The sequence below is a fragment of the Acipenser ruthenus genome, chromosome 27 (assembly GCF_902713425.1).
Source record: "Acipenser ruthenus chromosome 27, fAciRut3.2 maternal haplotype, whole genome shotgun sequence".
Classification (NCBI taxonomy): Eukaryota; Metazoa; Chordata; class Actinopteri; order Acipenseriformes; family Acipenseridae; genus Acipenser; species Acipenser ruthenus.
Window position 1 is genome coordinate 21064446 of NC_081215.1, and position 21104 is coordinate 21085549.

General features: G+C 36.0%; 1 protein-coding gene across 6 annotated transcripts in view; it reads right to left on the reverse strand.

The window, feature by feature from the left end:
* LOC117432263 (myotubularin-related protein 13-like) overlaps positions 1-15154 on the reverse strand; it is a 128900-nt gene extending 113746 nt beyond the window's left edge. For 5 of the 6 annotated variants that reach the window (XM_034053937.3, XM_034053936.3, XM_034053935.3 and 2 more), the window contains exon 1: positions 14891-15151. In XM_034053937.3, the coding sequence (XP_033909828.3) occupies positions 14891-14945 (55 nt within the window). In that variant the 5' untranslated portion in view covers positions 14946-15151. Of the gene's footprint in view, positions 1-14890 lie in introns of all 6 variants that reach the window. The other variant, XM_059001736.1, reaches the window with a different exon arrangement.
* Between the last annotated feature and the right edge of the window lie 5950 nt (positions 15155-21104).

Consider the following 21104-nt stretch of genomic DNA (forward strand, 5'->3'; position numbering starts at 1 on the left):
ACAGCAGAAGTAAACCTGGAGGTCATCCAGAACTACAATTTATTTTAAATTTGCCAGACACGGGTCTGATGCTGATGACATGGCCCTTCCGGAGATTAGCAGGCTTGATAAGGTTAAAATATATATTTAATCATCGTGGAGGATAAACATTGTCTGACCACAGTAAAATGATATTTGCTTCTACTGTATTCCCAAATAACATTTTAAAACTAAATTAAGAGAGGAATGCCTAACGTAATAGAAAATAATGGGAACTTCTTTTTTTTTTTTCCACAAGTGCAAAAAAAACATAATTTCCCCAGTTGGACTGTATGGCTGATTCCAGAAACCCATGCAGAACAGCAACACCCCACACTGTGTACTGCAACTAATCATAATGTTTGGTCAAAGAGGCAGTGTAGCTTCACAGGTATGCCAAGGACTGGGGAAACTGACATTCCAGATCACAGCTTAAACAACAACAACTCAGAAATGGGGAATACACAGATTCTAGTTATTTTTCCTTACAAACACTGAATGCTTAATAGTCAATCTCCACAGTAAAACTACAAGCACTTCTAAATGATATTCAACTTACATAAGTTCATATGTAGGTATTGCACATATCATCCGGTTTCAACTCTAATGAGGATATTTTTCAAATCAGAAGTGTAATGACCTTTTTTTTTTTCGAAGATGATATTCACCAGATCTCTGACAGGGGTCTTAAAATTGTTTACTATATGTGTCTCCCAATTCTGCACAAGCAAACAAATTGGAGACAGAGCAAGATGCTGGCAGTGGGAAATAGGAAGATATTACATACTTGACCTACAGTTGAGTATTTCGGGATGAAGTATACAGCTCTTTAGCATTCCTGAGTAAAAGATTTGGTTATCCCCAGAGGACAGTACATCTCTAGCTGGAGCTTATATTGGCGACAAATCAATAACAAAAAAACAATGCAGTTTACCATTATATTTTATATATTTTATTGTATGGTTCAAAGCAGGGGTGTCCAACCCTGGTCCTGGAGAGCCCAAATCCTGCAGGTTTTATAGGTGTCTTTACATGGCATCATCAATGGCTAACGATCTGGAATGCATGTTAATCCTGACTAATTAAGCCAAGAATTGGTTCAATTAAGTAACAGAGCTCGTTAAAATGAAAACCAGAAGACCCTGTAGCTCTCCAGGACTCGGGTTGTAGACCCCTGGTATAAAGTATTACATGTGTATTTATATTGTCACATACAGTAATTGAAAATCTAGAAGTTTCTATTTAGAACTCTTGCAAGTAAAAAGATCAAACTGCTTTTCTTTCTTTTTTTTGTAGGCTACAGCACAGTACAGAAAACCTCAGCTCATTTGCTAACAAAATAAATGATGTGCTACTTGTATCTGCAACAAACCTTCCCTAACCATGAACTCGCTGGTATTCTGACAACCTCTCAAGCATGTTGGTTTAAAATGGAGTGGAGCGGCAATACAGTACATTCTTCATGCTCTGTTTGTAAAGTCATATAATTAAGGGGATTTCAACAGGATTCATGCACATTAATTCCAATCGAATGGAAAATGCTAAGATGAATGTTTTTAAGAAGCATGGGTACTGTACCTCTTCAGGTCAGTGTTTTTAACCAGCACACCACGTGATCTGATGTTCAGAGTGGAGTGACACTTTGTACAGGACTCTATGAACTTCATGGACTGGTCTAGGGCCAGTTCATAGAAACGCTTTCCATAAGTAAGAACACATAGCACCGAAACTTCCCTGGACTGGAAACACAGTATAAAACTGACAAACTTAAAACATGAAATCAATTCATTTTTGGTCTGCTTGGAGAAAATAAATAAATAAATAAATAAATAAATAAATAAATAAATAAATAATCTTAGTCCACTGGAGGTTGAAAACACAATATATCTTTAGTCTGAGGTGTCAATAATTCAAATACATTTTATCATAACATTCTGTGTTTCAGTGGATAATTACAGGAGGGGTCTGCATATTTTGAATTTATAATATTATTATTTATTTAATTTTTTTTTTTTTTTTTTAAATGTCCACCTCACTCAAATAAAATACCTAGAAACGTGTACAGCTATCCATGCCTAAGCTTTGCTGACAGGACAGTAAGTTAGTAAGTTCCCCGAAGCTGATAAACCTTAAGAATAACGGGGAAGTTCAGAGAAGTACAAAATATACAGATTGGGTGTGGTTTGGGAGTGGAGAAGAACAGCCAATTGTTGCGTACGTTTTTCTCCAAACCACTTCCCCTCATCCCTACTGAATAAACTGAGACTGGTGTGCATTTAATTCACAATAGAAAAAACAGAGTACAATACAGGTACACTGTACTGTTCAAAAACATTTGTTTAAAAGAAAAGAAAACAAAGGCATTTATTTGCCAAGATGGCTGTTATAATTATTTATCTTTGCAGCACTTTGTTTTGTTTCTCTGTTTCAAATCTATATTAACATGTATCATTAAAATGCAGAGGCTGGCATAAACCTTTACTACAGCAAAAGAGATACAGTACCCTAACACTAGTATCAATTCCATCTTCCTGCCACCTGGTTCACTTATATTACATATATTATTGTATTTTCACTCTGGACTGGATTACTTTGTTCTATTACACATGCAAGAGTTTCCAAGCCAACTACAACAGTCAAATTTATTTGCCAATATAAAAGCAGATGTTCCTTCTCCTAGAAAGGTTTTCATTTATCTTCTCGTAGTTATCTAAACAATCCATTACGTAAATCAAGTCTTTATTGGCTTTGCTTATTGTTCATAACCATCAGCTGAAAATTATTGTCTGACTCTCGTCATTTTTACGTCACTCCCCGACCAAGTTTGGCAAAGGCCAGTGACAGGTGCGCTACAGAAAGACTTACAGGCTACCTTACCCCATTCCCTTTATTATAGGTTTATAAAGAGACAAAAAGGACAAGAATCTCAAATTCAATAGCACAATTTAGTTTCAGTTCCATATCCGGAGAACTGTGTTTCAGTTTTACCCTGAAATATTACAGATTACTGTATGCAATTATCAGGAACAAGTGTTGGTTTTCATAAGAAATGCTTCCCAGTTTTTAGGCAGTTTTACCATGAAAACAGAAAGATGAACAGTTTTCTTTACATTATAGACATACTGTAGAGAATGAGCTTATTCTGAATCGGTACACCAGAAATAAAGGACTGATCCACATGAATAATATACTGGCACAACAGGCAGATCCTGTCTGTCCATGCTCCACCAAGTAAATGGGAACCAATCAATTATTGTGTCTCTTCCACAGCTTTCAATGGGAATCCGAAAACAAAACTCATTCTGGGTACACGTCCTTCTTGCAAAACCAGAATGTCTACCTTTACAACCAACATCAAGCCCTGACAGCTGAACTCCACCTGAGAAGATGCTCCAGTCTGATCACATTACAATGCTTCCATGACTTCTCCCACACGTGGCGTACTGTATGGCACTCAGATATGCAGAATTAAAGGAGACTTGTACTGGGTGTACATCTGAGGACAGCTAAAAGGTCCTACCATTCTAGGCGATAAACAGGAAGCCCTGGTAAATTATGCATTACAGTCCAAACATTTTTATTCTACAGAAAAATCCCTGCTAAGAAGGAGACAGACCTCATGAAATGTGTTGCAGATTAATGTCAATAGCAATGCACCAGCTTTTTACAATACATAGAGAACCAAAAAGATCCGACTATGGCATGACATTCTGGCAATGTCTTGTTTTAGAAAAAAAAATCAGAAGACAGATGTATTACATTTTGTGAAGAGAAAGAGGAGTACTTGTAGAATGGTCTGAAGCTCATTTTTCAGTCTGGTTTAAGATACTCAAATAAAGTTTCCAGATTCTGTAAAGAATGCAACCCTGTTTACTGTTTTGTAAAAGCTGGAAGCAAAGATTTTGTTAAAATGTTTACTGCGTGTAAAAAATAAAATATGGGAACACATCTGCCAGTGTTTATATATATATATTGTCATTTTTATACCCTTAGCCTACTAACCAACCCATAAAACCAACTGTTTAGCAAATTGTGTTTTTCAATTAAATCCCTGTATGCAATCATGAAGAACAACTGAAAGCCAAAACAGCTACTCTAAAAAAGATTAAAGTTCATTATCATGAGTGACTTAAAACAAGTGGATTTGATTAGAACTGCTTAGTTAAGAGCCAGCAATTACAATCAGAGTTGAAAATCTGTAGTTTCATCTCACCTGGCAGAGAGATTTGAACAACACTGCAAACCACAGGATCATGTCGTGTAGGAGGAAAGAGTACTAAGAGTTCAAAACACTTCGGTAAAATCAATGAGCCAAAAAGCAATGTGCCACAGACTGTGAGCATTCCAGGGCAAGGGTATGCTGAAATGTATGCAGAGCGCCAGTCTATCATGAGGCTCATTAAAATAAAGGTGCTGTTGATTCTACTCGTAAATCTAAAAGCCGAAAGCAGCTCATGAGCAAAGTGTCTGGCCAGGAAGTCTTTACTTTCAACTTGTACTTGCCAAATGAAACTCTTATCACCATATATACATGAGTTAAAGGGTGTTAGAAATTAAATAGGGGGCTACTAAATCTTGAGAATGTTTTAAAAGGAATTTGCTCTTTGTTTCTTAAGACTGGTGTCTGCCCTATCCAAGAAGCCTCAAATACATCAGGCTGGAAGGCATCCTGCCACAGTAGAAGAGGCAAACTGGCAACAGTTCTCAAAAGCACAGGGCTTGCTTGCACAGGATTCTTTTGAAGTGTTTGGAACGGAGACAAAAAATGCAGGAAAACAAACATGCATCACACTCAGAACTAAAGTTGCCATTTAAAAGACTGTAATTTATACTTTTCAGGGGTTGAGGGGACTTGCTACAGTAAGTAATGCCTTAAAAATAAAGGTACAGAAAATATTCACTGTACAGTATATAGTAGGTGTTTCTTATAAAATGCAAATACAATGTTTCACTTTGCTTCCTGAACAATGCTTGAAAGTGTCACCTACTGTATACCCTCTACCTGCTGCAAGTACTGGCTCACAGGTGGGCCTTGTGGCAAGCAGGAGTAAGGAGGGGAGGCCACCATGCACAGAAGGATTAACAGTAGAGTGCAGTAAATAGACACCAATTACAAACTGTTTGTGTAAAATGAGTGTCAACGCTACAGCACAAGCTGGAAAAACAAAACTGTGAATAAACAGAGTTTTCAGTTGGATTAAGATAACACTCTCATATATTAACTGTGTTAGTGGAAGAAGCAATGTATTGGCTACGAGTCATTTGTTCTCTAGAACAGGTTAAATGGCCAAAGTACACTTATGCATACCATTCCAAGCTACAGTAACATTGAAACTCAGAACTAAAATGTAACTTACAGTATTGTAGTTCACATAACTGATCAGTTACGCATTTGCCACTTTTTTGTTGGGGTTTCCCCGAGTCACGCATTCACTTTATGATTTACTCTTCATTTTATAATGCACCCCCGCCCCCACAACCCTAAAACACACACACTCCACAGTGCTGTATTCTTATTCTGTGGGATTCAAATGTAGGTGCTTTGCAAAAATCTACAGAATGTTCCTTTCAGAACTGTAACTTTTAAACTCCATTCCAATAGTGGTGTATTGTGCTAATCTTCGCCTCTCCTGAGTCAGCGCAGGGGTGGTAGCAGTGAGCTGAGCCTAAAAATAATTGGACATTCTAAATTGGGAGAAAATAATTAAATAATTGCAGACTACTAATTAAAAAAAAAAAAAAAAAAAAAAAATCAATAAAAAATAACCCGTGTCATAGCATTCTACACTTAAGTTATTCAAGTCTGTTTTTCATTACAGCTTTTTTCCCATGAATTTCACCATTTGGAATTTAGAAACAATGCGCTGGTATGTTAGGTTAAAATGCAACTCTTTTCAATCACTTCTTTTAAAACACATTTTTAAACACTTGGCAACATCTACAAGAGAAGACACACTGCAGTCCTGTGAGGCCAGCAGGACTGTTTTAAAAAAATTAGAAAGCATCGCAAGGGAAATGACTGAAGACAGGCAATCTGTTGATAAAGAATAATTAAAAATATTGAACAAAACTCTACACTGTCGTTTTCCCCAAAGGTACCTGTTAATAAAAAACACAATTTTCTAAAAGTCAAAACTTCTACAGACAAGATCTAATGTCTACCACCATTATGGAAACAATATAAGCATGTGGTAGTGTTTTCCCCACAGCAAGTAATGTGTTTTTTTCCCTTCAGTTTTTAAATGTTATAATTCCTTTTCTATATCTATAAACCAATGTACAGACACTGTCTAAAATAAAAATGAGTTCCAACCAACAACAACAAAGTAAATGTAGATTTGTTCCCCCCCCCCCCCCCCCCCAGCCAGTTACGTTTTTTATACATAGGCTACAAACTATCTGGTTTTAAATGGCAAACTTCGATTTATTGCTAAATATGACAGCCAAACTCCACTTAATGAGTCAATTAACTGAATTTCCCAGTCACCAATACAGCTGCCAGGAAGCTAAAGATGAACTGCTGTCCCCAGCCAGCTAAACATTGAGCTCTACTGTGTTTAAAGAACGTGCATCTTAAACCCTTTTAAAGAACACCTTAAGAAAAACAAATGTTTTTGTAATACAGCAACCCCATCATATTTGCGATCTTAAAATACTGTTGCATCTTTTTCTAACAGGTAGCTGAAACTAACATTCAGAACTACAGTAGTATTTTCTAATGCTCATAAAGCAGCAAAGAGCTGTATGTTCACATAGTTGCTATTGTTTTCCTTTGTCTTTTACAGAAACCTCATACTAAAAACCTTCTTCCAATTTGACCTACAGTCTTAACTTCCTAGATATCCTCAAAACAAATTGCTCAATTTGCTGAAATGTTCCAGCCATGTTGAGTTTACTACTAATAAAGCATATAACCATCGCTCAAGTTAATCCTACTGGAATAGAATGTTCACTGCTTGAAAGTTCTGACTAGTTTGTGATTTTCTTATACCTCAGTTTTTAGCTGGGGGTCCCCAATTCAAAACTGTTTTTAAAAAGGGGTAACCCAAACAATAGTGTTTGAGAACCTCTGGAATACAGTATAAAGGGATAAACAGACAGTGTAGAAGCTCTCAACATTTACCAGCAGTTCCCGCCAGCAACAGTAACATAGAGTGAACAGGTGCTACTGTATGCATGGTGTCTGGAAGTTCTCACTGAGCAGTTTATCAACATTTGAAATGCTAAAACAGAACCGGAAATGGTTTTCAACAAAGAGAATCTGTCAAGTAGTGCAAGGCTCTATTTAAGCCTATTATTGTGAAGGTTTCCCTTTAATACCTCTACTTCTTTAAAACCAATGTAAAGAACCAACACAGCCAGATACGCATTTCCCTGTCTTCGGTAGTGTACTAGCTGTTCTCTTGCACACAGGGGGAAGCTTGCTCTTAAAGCTCTACAATTCTGGGAAGTTGTTTTTGAAAGAATACCAGAATTACAGGGGGAAAAAATGTAGAGAACCTATTGATATAGAAGGAAATTGCATGTACATTATAAACTGTACCTTCAAAATGCGATTCTTAATATTTCATGTTACTGCTGTATTTAGAAGTGCAGTTGATATGCTACAGTGCTGTTTTTTAGTTCTCGTGGCTCTAGTAACCTACTAAATTGCAAACTACCGATTTCGCTTAAACAGGAACCAAGACTTGTTATTTGTCTTCAAAGAATAACTCAAGAGTTAAAGCTCAAGGCCGGCACTGTTTACATATTCTGCAATTAAATAACTTTTTGCGTAGTGTTGATTTTTCTTTTTTTCTGAGAATAAAGGAACTGTAGGAGGGATCCCAGGGCTTGCTGACCCTGTCACGTCCACCACTATTACAAAACAGCTTTTATAACCCCTGGAGACCCCTATCCCCTCCCCACCAATCTGATCCATTCCCAAATTCCCATAACCTCCATATCCCCCAAACTCTTCTACAGGGTCACTGGTGCTTCTGTAGACGTGACATTCCTTGTTGGGTAACAATACATTGTGTTTTTTACATTTATACCCTTTTCTTTTATTGGTTACTCTGTAGTTTTAGGAACCTGACATGAGTTATATATGAATTATATACTGTACAAACCTATACTGGCACATGGTAAAGCATGTGTCTAATCAGGAACGTTCTCCATTAATAAATGCCTGCCAAATACAGTGTATTACTCTTAATTATGTCTGCATGTACATTTAATAATAATAATAATAATATCTTTATTTTTATATAGCGCCTTTCATAGTGGACCACCATCACAAAGCGCTTTACAGGGGTTGTCCCAGTTTCTGCATGCCCCAGTTTCCACAGCGGCAGCTCTTGAGTTAGGTCACGTTTACGTGACAAATCAGTTGCATTTGTTAGTTTTGCAACATTTTTCATTGTCAAGTTTTTGCCCCGGTATGGCAGTATGGCAGCAAAAATATCAGCCCCCAGGATGAAAGGAAAATTTGCTTCCACTCTGCTTTTAAAACACTAAATGCAGCATTTAAATGCTATTGGAGGTCAGCTTTTCTTGTTTTGAAATCAACACATTAAATGAATGTTTTTTTTTTATATATATATATATCTGCCAACAAATACTTCTTAACACCTTAAGGTTTCTTCTCAAAATACATTTGAGAGGGACTCAAGTATCACAAGGAATCTGACAATTTGAATGCCCAGATCCAACCTGTCAGTACATTTTAAACCCTATTTATTACACCTCATTGCAAAAATAAGAAAGTTAGTATTAAAAGGATTAAAGGTAAATATTGGGATAATATGAGTATTGGCACACCCCGGGTACCACGTTTAAGAGGTATACAAAGTGAACAATAACAGTTAACGTGGTTGTACTATAGCTAACAAAATAATACTACAACTCTCACCTGTCAGGCACTTCCATTCCAAACAGTAGGAGCTGTTTTTATAGACGCTCATGTTATGTGCGACATGCATTAATAAAGCCTTTGGGGCCGGTCATTATGGTAGATGGTTGGTTAACGACCGGAAATAAGACTTTGAGCGGTTACATTCAGGAGACAGAACCAAGGAAGTGCCAGTCTACCTGAAAGTAAGGCTTGCAAACGTGTTTTTTTTTTTTTTTTTTATCCTAGAATAGTACCATATAAATATTTTAATTAATATACAGGCTTATTTCATCCAAAACTTATTATTTGAGACCTACAGTATACAGCAATTGGAACTAACATGTTTATGGAATTATTTGGTTGCTATGCAACAATTTCAATTTATTAAACAAAAATATCAGTAAAAAGAGGTGTTTAGGTCTACGTTAAATCACTATCGGGCAGTGATTTATTTGAACCAAAAGACCCAATGGTCTCACACAAGACAACAACATCATGAAAATTTAATTTACACAACTCATACTTCTTTCATTAGCAACGTTACATAATTTTCCCAATAGAGCCTTCTGAGTGTATTAGAAAAGTGTGCTAGCTTTCCTGTTTTGTCATTCAAACTGTTTATTTCTGTCATCAAGATTTGGGCACACAAGCAAAACACAATGGATCAATTGCCTGTGCATATTTCTTAGAACTAGTGCAGCATGGTGTTTGGAATGACCAACAGTGGTGCTTTCCAGTAACAGCAATATTTCTATTCCAAGCATTTGGTTGCTGGTAGTACTTCCTGTATAATGCAGGAATTGGTTAACTGACGTAGCATGCACGGATTCTATCAAGGACTGGCTTCAAATCAAGCACTTTACGTGTTAGCTTTGTTGTGGCGCATTCCACCATCTGCACCTCATTTAGTTACATTCACGATACAGTCAGCACTTGGATATCCGTTACCCAGATACACGTCAGTCGCGTTTTACCGCCCTTGTATTAAGAATAAAATAAATTCCCATTATATATATACGTAACAAATTTATGCACTTACCCGTCACACGCGATTTCCGACTCTGTGCAGTTACACAGCGCTTCCTCCAGTTTCACATGACGAAAATGCAGCCAAAACAAAGCAAACGAGACCAGCTACGGTAATGTAACAGTTAATCATTAAACAATTTTAGATGCTGTGATGTCTTTTTTTTCTGTGCTCTTTAGTTGTTTTTGTGCATTTTCATTTGCAAGTGAACTGTGACATTAGGGCCTTATCGAGCACTATATTCTGCAATTTTGAATACTGACTTTGGATACTGTTAATTCTGGAAACCTTTTTTTTTTTTATAAATCTTTTGCTAAATTGCATTACCTTTTTACGTTGTACGCAGTTTTGTGCATGGGTAACATTTTTATTTCATTTTGCTGTTGGGTCGTTAATGAGGAATTTGAAATACTGCTATAATATGCAACAGACTTAAAAGTATGTACTGTATTACAATCCACGTGTCTTCTCTTTTGGCAAGTGACATTTTCAGAATCATATCGTTCTGAATTAAAATACTTCTGTTAAATATAGTACTGTACCAACAAAACCAATACAGTACATCTAAATGGAAGCCTACTTATTTTAAAACACAGTCCTTTCAGATATGTATTTTTGACATTGTATCTTTTTTGTGTTCACTGAAAAATGGACAAGGGTTGGAACGGGCCAAAATGAAATAATCAGATATGCGTCACACGCGTTTAACCGTCACAGAAGTGACTCCTCCCAGTTAATTTTTTATTTTAAAGATTGGTCTCTACAGAAAGGAAACTTATTTTTTACCAGGGTTTATAAAATCCTTATCCTTCAGTTACAGTATGAATACAGTATTGGTCTTCCACAGCACTCTACAAAGAAGGCAAACTGTTAGTCTAGTGAAAAACAATTAAAAACAGCTTGTTATTGCTTTAGAATATAATTGCCTATACTGACCTCTAATCCATTTGACCCATTTAAATCTAAATAACCCTTAGCATTTAATTAAGCATTAAACAATGGGTATGTTGTCCGATTGCACAAGGTAATTTTAGCATGAATCGTTTAGATTTTGCTAAAAATAACAGCAGATTAGTATTTGTTTTTCTGTACTTTTTTGTACCAGTACCATTTAAAAAAAATAATAATAATTATAACCTATTTTACCTACAGCTCTGGCCAAAAGTTTTACATCAGCTGGAATGTTAGGATTGAGACATAATAAAAATAAAAAAATAAACTATATGAACAGAATTTAGATCTTATTTAACATCATGTAATCTAAGAAACTTCAATTTCTATTATGCTTTGAGTAGACAGGATTTCACAGCCATGTGTTTATAAAATAGCCTAACTGAAGTCGATGTCCATAACAACTGCAGACTTTAGCCTGAAATTACAAAACCACAGAGATGAAAATCTGTGTCCTCAAATACCACATTTTCACACGGAAACCTCAGGGTCTCGCCACTTCCCGTTGCATTTGTCTCGGAAACCAAATCTACGCTCTTTCTTTTTCGGGTCCTACTGTATACTGAATACATCTGCAATGAGACTGATTCACAAACCACCTTACATTTCAACATACAACTGCACTTTTTAAAAATCAAATCCTATCCGTTGCACCTGCTGAGAATAAAAACAGTATCTTCCATTTACAAAGCGTTTCCTTCTGCCTGAAGCATGACACACATCTAGAGTGTTTAAAAGCCAGTGCATGATAAAGCAAGAATCAGATACTGCAGTAAGTTATATCTCACTTTCAGACACAGCAGGTACAACTTGTTCCAGTTTCCTTTAATGGCAATGACAATGCTTATGTTTTAATCAGAACAACCCCTTTTAAAACTCTAACCAGTTCTAACCAGGGCCTGGACTCATTCAAGATTTACAGCGGTGCCATTGCTATACTTTATATTAGCTATAGCGTCGCAATAAATGTGATTTAATCTGGGCCCAGGTCCCAGAGAAGGCGGCCAGCACAATCCTACTGTATCATGATTACAGAGGAAAACTACAGTGAAAATGTGTGGAATAAATAAGAGACCACAGCTTAACAATACTGACAAAAAAAGTAGTTAAAATATTTAAACCTCAACATATAAGCCTAACTTTAACTGCAAAGGTAACCTTGTCCACAATAACAGCATTACGTCTAATGCTTCACAATATTCAAATCACATGCAGTCTACGTTCCCGCTAGCCGCTCGCCACGTCGCCACAAGCGAAACGTTTCCCCTTGTGGCTCAAATATTTTCCCCCAACTTCGCCACGATGGCAAAGGCTTTGGAAAATGTACTTGTGTAAGACTGCCAGCACATTCAACGTGTGCTGGTAGATGAATCAATACAGACTGTTTAGTTTGATTTCATTTCACCCAATGAAAGCCCTTTAGCTTGATCACATATGCATGTCACAAACGTTGTGTTTGGCGGGAGGACAGGGGCTCTAATTGGAAACAGTCAGCATACGGCGCTGCTTGTTCAAAAAAAACCAAAAAACACATGGCATCCAAATGGAAAAAAATGTTATAAAAAACAATTGTACAGACAAATTACCAGAATCATGTTCCGAAAGCCCAAGAAATACCAGTCACCCATGTACAAAAAACTATAATATGAACGTGATACTAGGGAGGTGAAGCAGTCCTGGATTCAAACACACCTTTTCACAGACGGCAGACCAGAAACACGCAGCTTCAAAAGATCACAGCTTAGTTTTTTTTTTTTCTGTGTTATTTTTTTTCGTTGTTTGCTATCAAAATGTGCTGAAACATATTTTGGAAACAGTAAGAGAGTGGATTCGAAAGAGGAACAATTTCGTCTCACTATGATTTATTGAGTTTTAATGTCAGAATCAGTGCAATAACATTACTGTCATTTTAAGTTACTTTAGCCACAGTGGCTAACTAAATGAAAGTCTTAGAGGGAACGGAGGCATTATTTTATGCAACTTGTTAACAAATTGGCTCGCTAGAATGTATTCAATATTTGTAAGAGCCACAGGCACCGATTGATTATTTCAACCAACATTCACCTGTTAATTAAATGCGGAAATAAACATTCAAAAGCACTAATTGTGTGAAAGTAATGTCATTGCAGTTGGGGTGTTTTAGTATTTGAGACCTACAGTATACAGCAATTGGAACTAACATGTTTATGGAATTATTTGGACAGGGATGAAAATAAAAAAATAAAACTTGCATAAGAGTATGAGGTGCTCTAGGTTTTACTGTGACTGTATTACACCCACCAAAGCTAAATTTCCTTCTGCTCACAACAAAACCCTGAATGGCTCAAACTCACATGCAATGACAAAGCTTTGAAGCAACACAGTTTGGAGGTTAATAGAATAAATGAATTTACAAACAAAACACAAACTATCAGAACAAGGGTGTCTGCATTTACAAATACATGTAAACGTGTACACGAACAACTATTAAATAAAGGGATCCGTTTACACTAAACATACTTACTAACTGTGTCAGACTAACAATTAAACACAATCTGGAAACGCCTCATTAAACTCCATAGAACTAAAACTGTTACCAATTTAGTAAGCATAGAGCATACTAAAATGAACTAATACATTAACAGGCAAACGATTCAGTTTAGTTTAAAATTTCACTGGCTAAAACGTTTAGTTGTAGAAAGTGAAACCGAAATGTGTGCAACTTCATACACCTTGAAAGAAAACTACCCATAGGGGAGTACAATTCTGACATCAACAATACCATATCTGCCTGTATCCTTATAGGGCAGCTGTGTAACCTAACCAAATTAACGAAACACTTAATATTCATTAGCACTGACCCACATTTATAATTGGAAAACACCATGCAATGCACATGCTTCACTTGTTTCCAAAACTGCTTGGTAGTGGTGGCTCATTTGCAATCATCCTGTCATGCAGAAACCCTCAGCACCCGTCAGGAGACAAATGAATATAAGGTCATACACTGTCAAGTTTACAAGCACATATCTTTTTGGAGGTGTAATTTATTGTACTTTAATTTTCATCAAGCACGTTTGCCCTCCAGTTCAGTTACAGGATAAATCTATGTATACAGCAGTGTTCAAATGTATCTCGCTGCATTCATACGGTATTGTAGTACAAATTATTTTTTAGTAAAATTGTTTAATGGTTAAAATGCATCTGGACTGCATCAGAATAATTGGCAGGTTCAGTTATATAGTTGCACCTGAGGGTATTATCTTTTTCATTAGACGTTGTAAGGACTTTTACATAAACGTGATACAGATCACATGAGAAGAGCTGTTGCTACATAAATGCAATACAAAAGATTAAATGAACATATTGGCCATTACTGAAACATCACCATTCAGATATCTAAATAAAGGCATCTGAGCACGAAGAACACTTTAAATGACCTGCATTACCTGAGCTACCATTATTTTGACTTTGTTTGAGTGCCTAAGCAAAGGAGAAGTATGCATATATAATGAATATGAAACAAGAGAAAATTGTATCCTTTAGTTCCCATGTTAATTGGCTGCTGTTCATGTTATGATTCACAGAAACATACGCTGCATACAGCGAGTCGTGTAAATGCAGAGAATGTTGACAAAACAACAGTGTGTTACAAGTTCTAACATTCTATTCATTGCAGCAAACCATTTTAATAGCAAGACAGAGCCCTAATGCAAAGAAAATCCCGCGTTTGCTGTTTCTTTTCAATTGAACTCGAGGCTAGACAATCCCTGCACGTCATTCATTACTCATTCAGGATGTGACAGGGGGATTTGTTCCTGTAAAAACTTTCAAGTTATCAGTTAGAAGCAACAGATTTTAGCAATTATTTTGTCTACCAACGCTTCCAAATAATGTTTTATTGCATTCCACATTTTCTGTATTTAAAACAATTTCACAGTACCCTGTCCCACTGACAACGGCCCTGAGGAAACCCCAGGCTCCTTGCAGATACAGCGCTGCCCACCTAGTTATTACATCGGGCGCCTTCGCAAACTCACCAGTCTTTTCATGGTCATATCCCACGACAATCAAATAATCAACCAGCCTCGCCATGTTTGGATGAATTTGGTAGCTCCGTCAAGACAATTCAGCATTTTTCTTTATCCCAAAAGCACAGCCATGTTTGACACCAAAGAGAGCTTTGCGCGTGCGTGCTGGTGTGACTGACCCTCTCCCTGGGCGTGGGCCGCTTGGGTTTACAAACAAGAACCGTGCATTCTAATCCCAGAAAACAACAGCGGCGGGCTGCTTCACAGGAAAGGAACTAAGTGGGACCCATGCATAAATAAAACTGATCCATGCAATGTTTTTTGTTTTGTTTTTTTCTCCCTAAAAACATAGCACAGAAAACTTTATTTAAAAAAAATGCGTTTCATAGCCTGTACAAAGGTTTCCTGTTGGAGGCAGATGGTGTAATTACAGTAATTGGTTTCTTTTTTAGCATATATCTGCAAGTTCTAACTATAAAAATGATATTCAGCATTTTGGTTGAAATTGTGGGCTTTTAAATACCGGCATATGACTTGGTCGTGGTCTGCAAAACATATCAAATGGATACAATCCTACATTTTATGTCTGTCTACTGAAGTCTGTAAATCCATGAATGCCATATGTGTGGCACAAAACAAATGGATTGATTGTCAGGTGTCCTTCAACGTTTGTTCTTTACAGCTATTGATTCATATAAAAATAATGTGTAAAAAAAAAAAAAGTAATTGTATGTAAAAATAATGTGATATCTTGTAACAATTCTAAGTCGCCCTGGATAAGGGCGTCTGCTAAGAAATAATAATAATAATAATAATAATAATAATAATAATAATAATAATAAAATTAACACCTATTAGTCATTTGGCCCCGGGGCAATGGATAAATGCATTACACTGTTATTTGCAGTCATGTCAGGAGCTTAGAAAGAAAGTACCCATAGGGTCAGATTAGGTAGCAATTAGGAAACTTGATGTATTGTTGAGCTGTTCATGGACCAGAGCCCCTCCCTGCTTTATGAGTACCTTTAACTATTTACCAAGCTTAACCTGTTAAGTGCCATTGTCCTCATAAACTTTCTCTTTAACTATATTGTTATACTAATTTACTTAAATGTTGTCAACTAAAGAAGGTAATTATACATGTAATGCTGAATACAATTACAACAATACAGCTTACATGTATGTTCTGATTTTTCCAAAGAAAAATTCATTTGGTTCTTTAATTGGTTAAAGGGACATTTCAAATATTCAAAAGGATCTTTCCTTAAAAAGTAAATTTGAAAAAGCTGCAAGTTTTTAGTCAAAGAAATGAAACTCCTGGTTTAAAAGTACAAAAGCAGTTTCCTCTTTTTGATTGTCAGACCTTCTCGTGGTTCTCCAAATCAATTCTTACAATAAGCGAAAATGACAAATGCACTTATTAACAACACCACATGCATGAAAAAGCAGGTCACTATGCCCTACATTCAAAGCTTCAAAGAGACTAGAACTCAAATATTGGTCATTATTACCTATATTCTGAAATCTCAATAACTTAATCTAATTAACGCTTGTATAATGTTTCATCACAATTGGATAAACAGTTAGCAAGATATAGCTGAAATGAGTGAAAAAACTGTAGGATACACATATTAATCCACTATATCAATGCCGCTATATCTCTTGTGATTGTACAAAGGATGGTACAAAAACTCAAAGATTATACTACAAACATGAAATGCACAGCTGTATTAACTGAGTTTTCAGACCCTGTTGAATGGGAATGTGCCTGACTGTAGAGCTGTTACAGCATTACTGCTCTACTTTTTAGTCCTTGAAATCCTCTTGCAATTTTTTTTCTAAAGAACTTTGTCTTTGTACACTAATGGCATTATCAGATAACACCCAGGCAATAGCTTCTTCACAGTCCTGCAGTTACAAAATAAATACAAATTTTATATTTTGACTTGGCAGGACCACAACCCATTTTGGAGGCAATGAAGGTTCAGAGATTATGGGTTCACTATGACAGCACCATAATGATAAGAAGGCACTCGGCAAGTTACGTTTAAGGAGTAAGTATCACAAAAAGGGCATGATACTGTAAAGAAGACATGCATTTTCATGTTGCTGTTTCACTCGAAGTGCTTGTTTATAGAGGGGTTATTTAAAGACGGAACATATTTAAAAAAAATATGACTGTATATTACTCCAGTTCTAATAGACAGTATTACAAATATTCAGTATAAACAGACTGCTTTTTATTGTCCCTTTTTAAAAAAAAAATGGGGAACCATATGCGCTAGACATGTCCGTCCATCTCTCTGTTAGCCTGCCACACTCTACATGGTGAACACAATAACTACTTTGATTTATAGACGTTTCAGTTTGCATTTGTCTGTAATCCACTTAACTTTGTTAACAGCCGAAAGAGGCAGCCCCACTAAGGCTGGCTTCTTGTTGCGTACCATTTACCCCAGGGCACTATCAGATGGTTTATTAAATAAGTGTTTTAGGTGCAGCAACATCATTCAGTGATCAGTTTCTCACACTTGCATGTATTATTCTATAGGAAAAAAGTGGTTCCAGTCTCCGTCTTCTGTCTACGTCATTTAGTTTTACTGTTTTAATCGTATAGACATCCAGTTTCTCCATCTTTTTTTTCTAGACTCGATATATTTAAATAGCTTAACATCCTCAAAACTCATAGAGTTTAGTCCTGGTTGCCCTTCTCAATGTCTTCTCAAGAGAAATCATGTTTTTTTTTGTTTGCTCATTATTGAAGATGGAAGATCAAGGACAAGGTACACCTCGACTCTTATTAGGTAGACCAAAGCCGGATTCCCTGCCATGGACAAAAGGAAACATCACACTGGTACGGAAAAACACTGGAGCACTGAGATTCACCTTTTCTTCTGTTGTTGCCAGGAGTGGAATATATTAAAAAGACATGCATGTGCAAAAGATTGTATCACCGATTTAGTATTAGAATACTGGAATATTTGTTTGTACATTATACACGATGGAAAAATAAACAAGCAATCATTGTTTCATTGTAAGAGTTCAGCACTCACTTGGAAAACATGATTCAAAGTGTAAAAATCTTGGACTACATTTCTATACATAACAAAATAGATTCCAATGTCGTTTCTACACAACAACGTTGTCTACTGCAGAATAAATTGATTAATTATCCCAAAAATAGCTTGCAAAATATATTCTTTTCCAATAGTATATTTGCTACAGTACTACATGTATTTTAATAATTTATCTAGTCATATTTAAAGTATGTGTTGCATTGTACACTATGAGCTTTTATTTATCTTGTGATTGCCATTCTTATTTTGGGGGCACATGCCGGTTGTAAGCTCTTGTCTATTTCTTTTTTTATTCTGCCAATGAACCCTACAATGTAACAAAACTGATACCTGCTATGCACAGAGGTATAAAATGCACTTCCCTCGGCTTACACTAGATGCCAGCACTATCAAGTATCACTGCTCCCTCTAGTGGATTCATTTGTTATTTTTACAATTCCTTACAATTCCTGCCTCTGAAAAATGAATATATATATATATATATATATATATATATATATATATATATATATATATATATATATATATATACACACACACACACACACTTTCAGAGACAAATACATGTATTATTATCATCATTATTATAAACATGTAACTAGCTTTTTGCAACTCACTGTGAAAATAACATTTTTAAAAACCCTTAAAGGAGTTATAGCAGTGCTTAGCATTTCAACACTGACTTATGCCATGAATATTTATTCCATGACAATGCCTGATAACCTATAAAGCTTTCAAGTACAATGGTGCCTGCCTGACGCATTTCATGCCGTTAAACTTCGAGGCTGATTTAGTACCTTAAGATGTCACACCGATTAGTCTATCTGTTACAACCTGTGCGTCAATGCTGTGGCTGCTTTGAATTTTGTTTAGATCTTTTGATGCAATCGTGTAATAGCTTTTCTCTTGTAAAAGTTCATTTACAAGCCCAGTTTGTTACGAATTCCTTTCATTTTTAAAACACGTTTTAAACTCTTTAATGGGTAGATCGCACACAGATTTTTTTTTTTTTTTAAGTGTGGTTTCTTACTTATTAGTTACGCCATATTCAGAAAGTCGTACATGTTGTCTCTGATAAGGTATAATACCTCAGAGGGCACTTTACGGAATATTACATAAAGGTGTCAATTTAATTAATGTACTGACATGCAGAGCGCTGGCACTACATATAATGTGTAAGATTAAAAAGATTGGATAAGCAAACAGCAGTTGTGCAATGAAACAACCAACAAATAACCATACAAGGAAAAGATAGAGAGTACACTGCATATCAGATTCTTCCATCCTATTTCATAGACTACTAGTCACTAGTAAACAGTAATTCACTAATTGGACTGGCAGTTGTTTGTAATAAATCAATGCATTTCAACCTTTCAACATTTAATAGGGTGTAGAATGTTATTTCTAATACCATGGGTTGCTGAAATGATGTTGCACATTCATTTACAATCAAATTCTTTGTGAAAACTAAACAAAACAAAAATGTTTGCAGTGGGGTAAATGTAAACATTCTCTCATTTTTTGTTACAGGCGAGTCTCCATGGCCTCAATCAGGTGCTGGTATGATTATGTTTATGTATTGCAAAAACATATGTCTCCAATATTTACATACAAAGCTCTATCAGGAAGCATTTCTGTATTTTTAGCATTTATATCTTCTCTTTCCACCATGAACTCTTAATAGTGTTTAAAGTTCAATGCTGCTTATTCATAGTATTTACTCTGAGTAAGTCCTTTACAAAAGATCTGATTTAAAACCCCTTATTGAACAATGTTTCTATAAGTGTGCATTACTTTATCCGATTTCTTTATGTTTTCAATATTTTGAATGCTGCTGTGCTTTTACCATGGAATACCACAGTAAACTTGGCTAAGGCTATCAGATCATAAAATTCATTACCAAAATGTCTGCATATGTTGAAACAGATTACAAATAGCACAGTGAAATTACTCTAACCAAGATCCAGTTATCCGTTAGTTTGATGTAATGAAAAACAATGTAGTAACATCAGCGTAGATAACATCTTCTGGTAAAATTGATCTCTAGGGACATATAATAAACATCTGGTTGATGACCTTTTATGACATATAGATTGTTATGCTTTGGGTGTTTTGGTTGTAATGCAGCAAAATAAGAGGGTTTTTTTCTTCTTATCTTGGCCAATTCACCTGCGTTTTGCTGTATTCATAAGAACCCGTCAGTGTATATGAAAGGGAAATGTGTTGTTAATTCCACATTAATGCTATGCTGTTGGTGTTTTGAATCCCTTTCAAGAAGTTGATGCACTGATGTTAGTTTAGGTATTCCTATAAGTAATTATCTCCTTTCTCGTTGAGGGCTCCTGGCCAAACTGTAGAAGCAAGAGTTGAAGTCTGATTCATTTGGAAAGCCTTTATCATAGTCGCTATGATAAAGGCTATTTGAGTAGCTGGTACTGCGTTCTGCACACCAACAAAAAATACTGAGTAGCAACTTGGAGCACCAGCTGTGGTTTGGATTCCTCAGTCAGTGATAATGTATTACAGAAACAAAAAGCAATCTGGACTTCATCAGCGTAGGCGCTAAAACTGGAATCTGTTTGAAAATTATTAGTGTAAAGGGGGAAAATAAATAGTAAAAATAGTTATTGAGACAGATGATTGCTTGGCAAGAAATTTCTCACATGTCCGTGGGGTAAAATCAAAGTTAGAGGGGGACCTTTTCAACATTTTCTTTGTTTATAGAAATGCACACACACACATACACGGTAATTTTCCTAAGAAATGTTTGGGAAAACTGAATATTATGTTGGCTATGCAATGGAAATGTAAAACATAAACACTATAAGAAATAAGGCTGTTCACATGAATACATGAGGAATTTAGAAGTAATTAATGCTTACATCATGGGAAGTGGATTGGAAGTAATACAAGGCTTCAGTCAAGTTCAATTCTTCTCACTGTAAAGTAATTTGAAAAATAATTTGTAAAACATGTATTTTTGATTAGGCTCACATTAAGTGAAACGTGTGATATTGTGACTGTGGAGGGGGGTGTTGATAAAAGGATGTACATTTGGAAGTGTCACTCATGGACTGGGAGCCCCTCCCACTTTAAAAGTGTATAAAAGCACACAGTTCAGCCTTGAACAGTCAGTGCATTTCCAG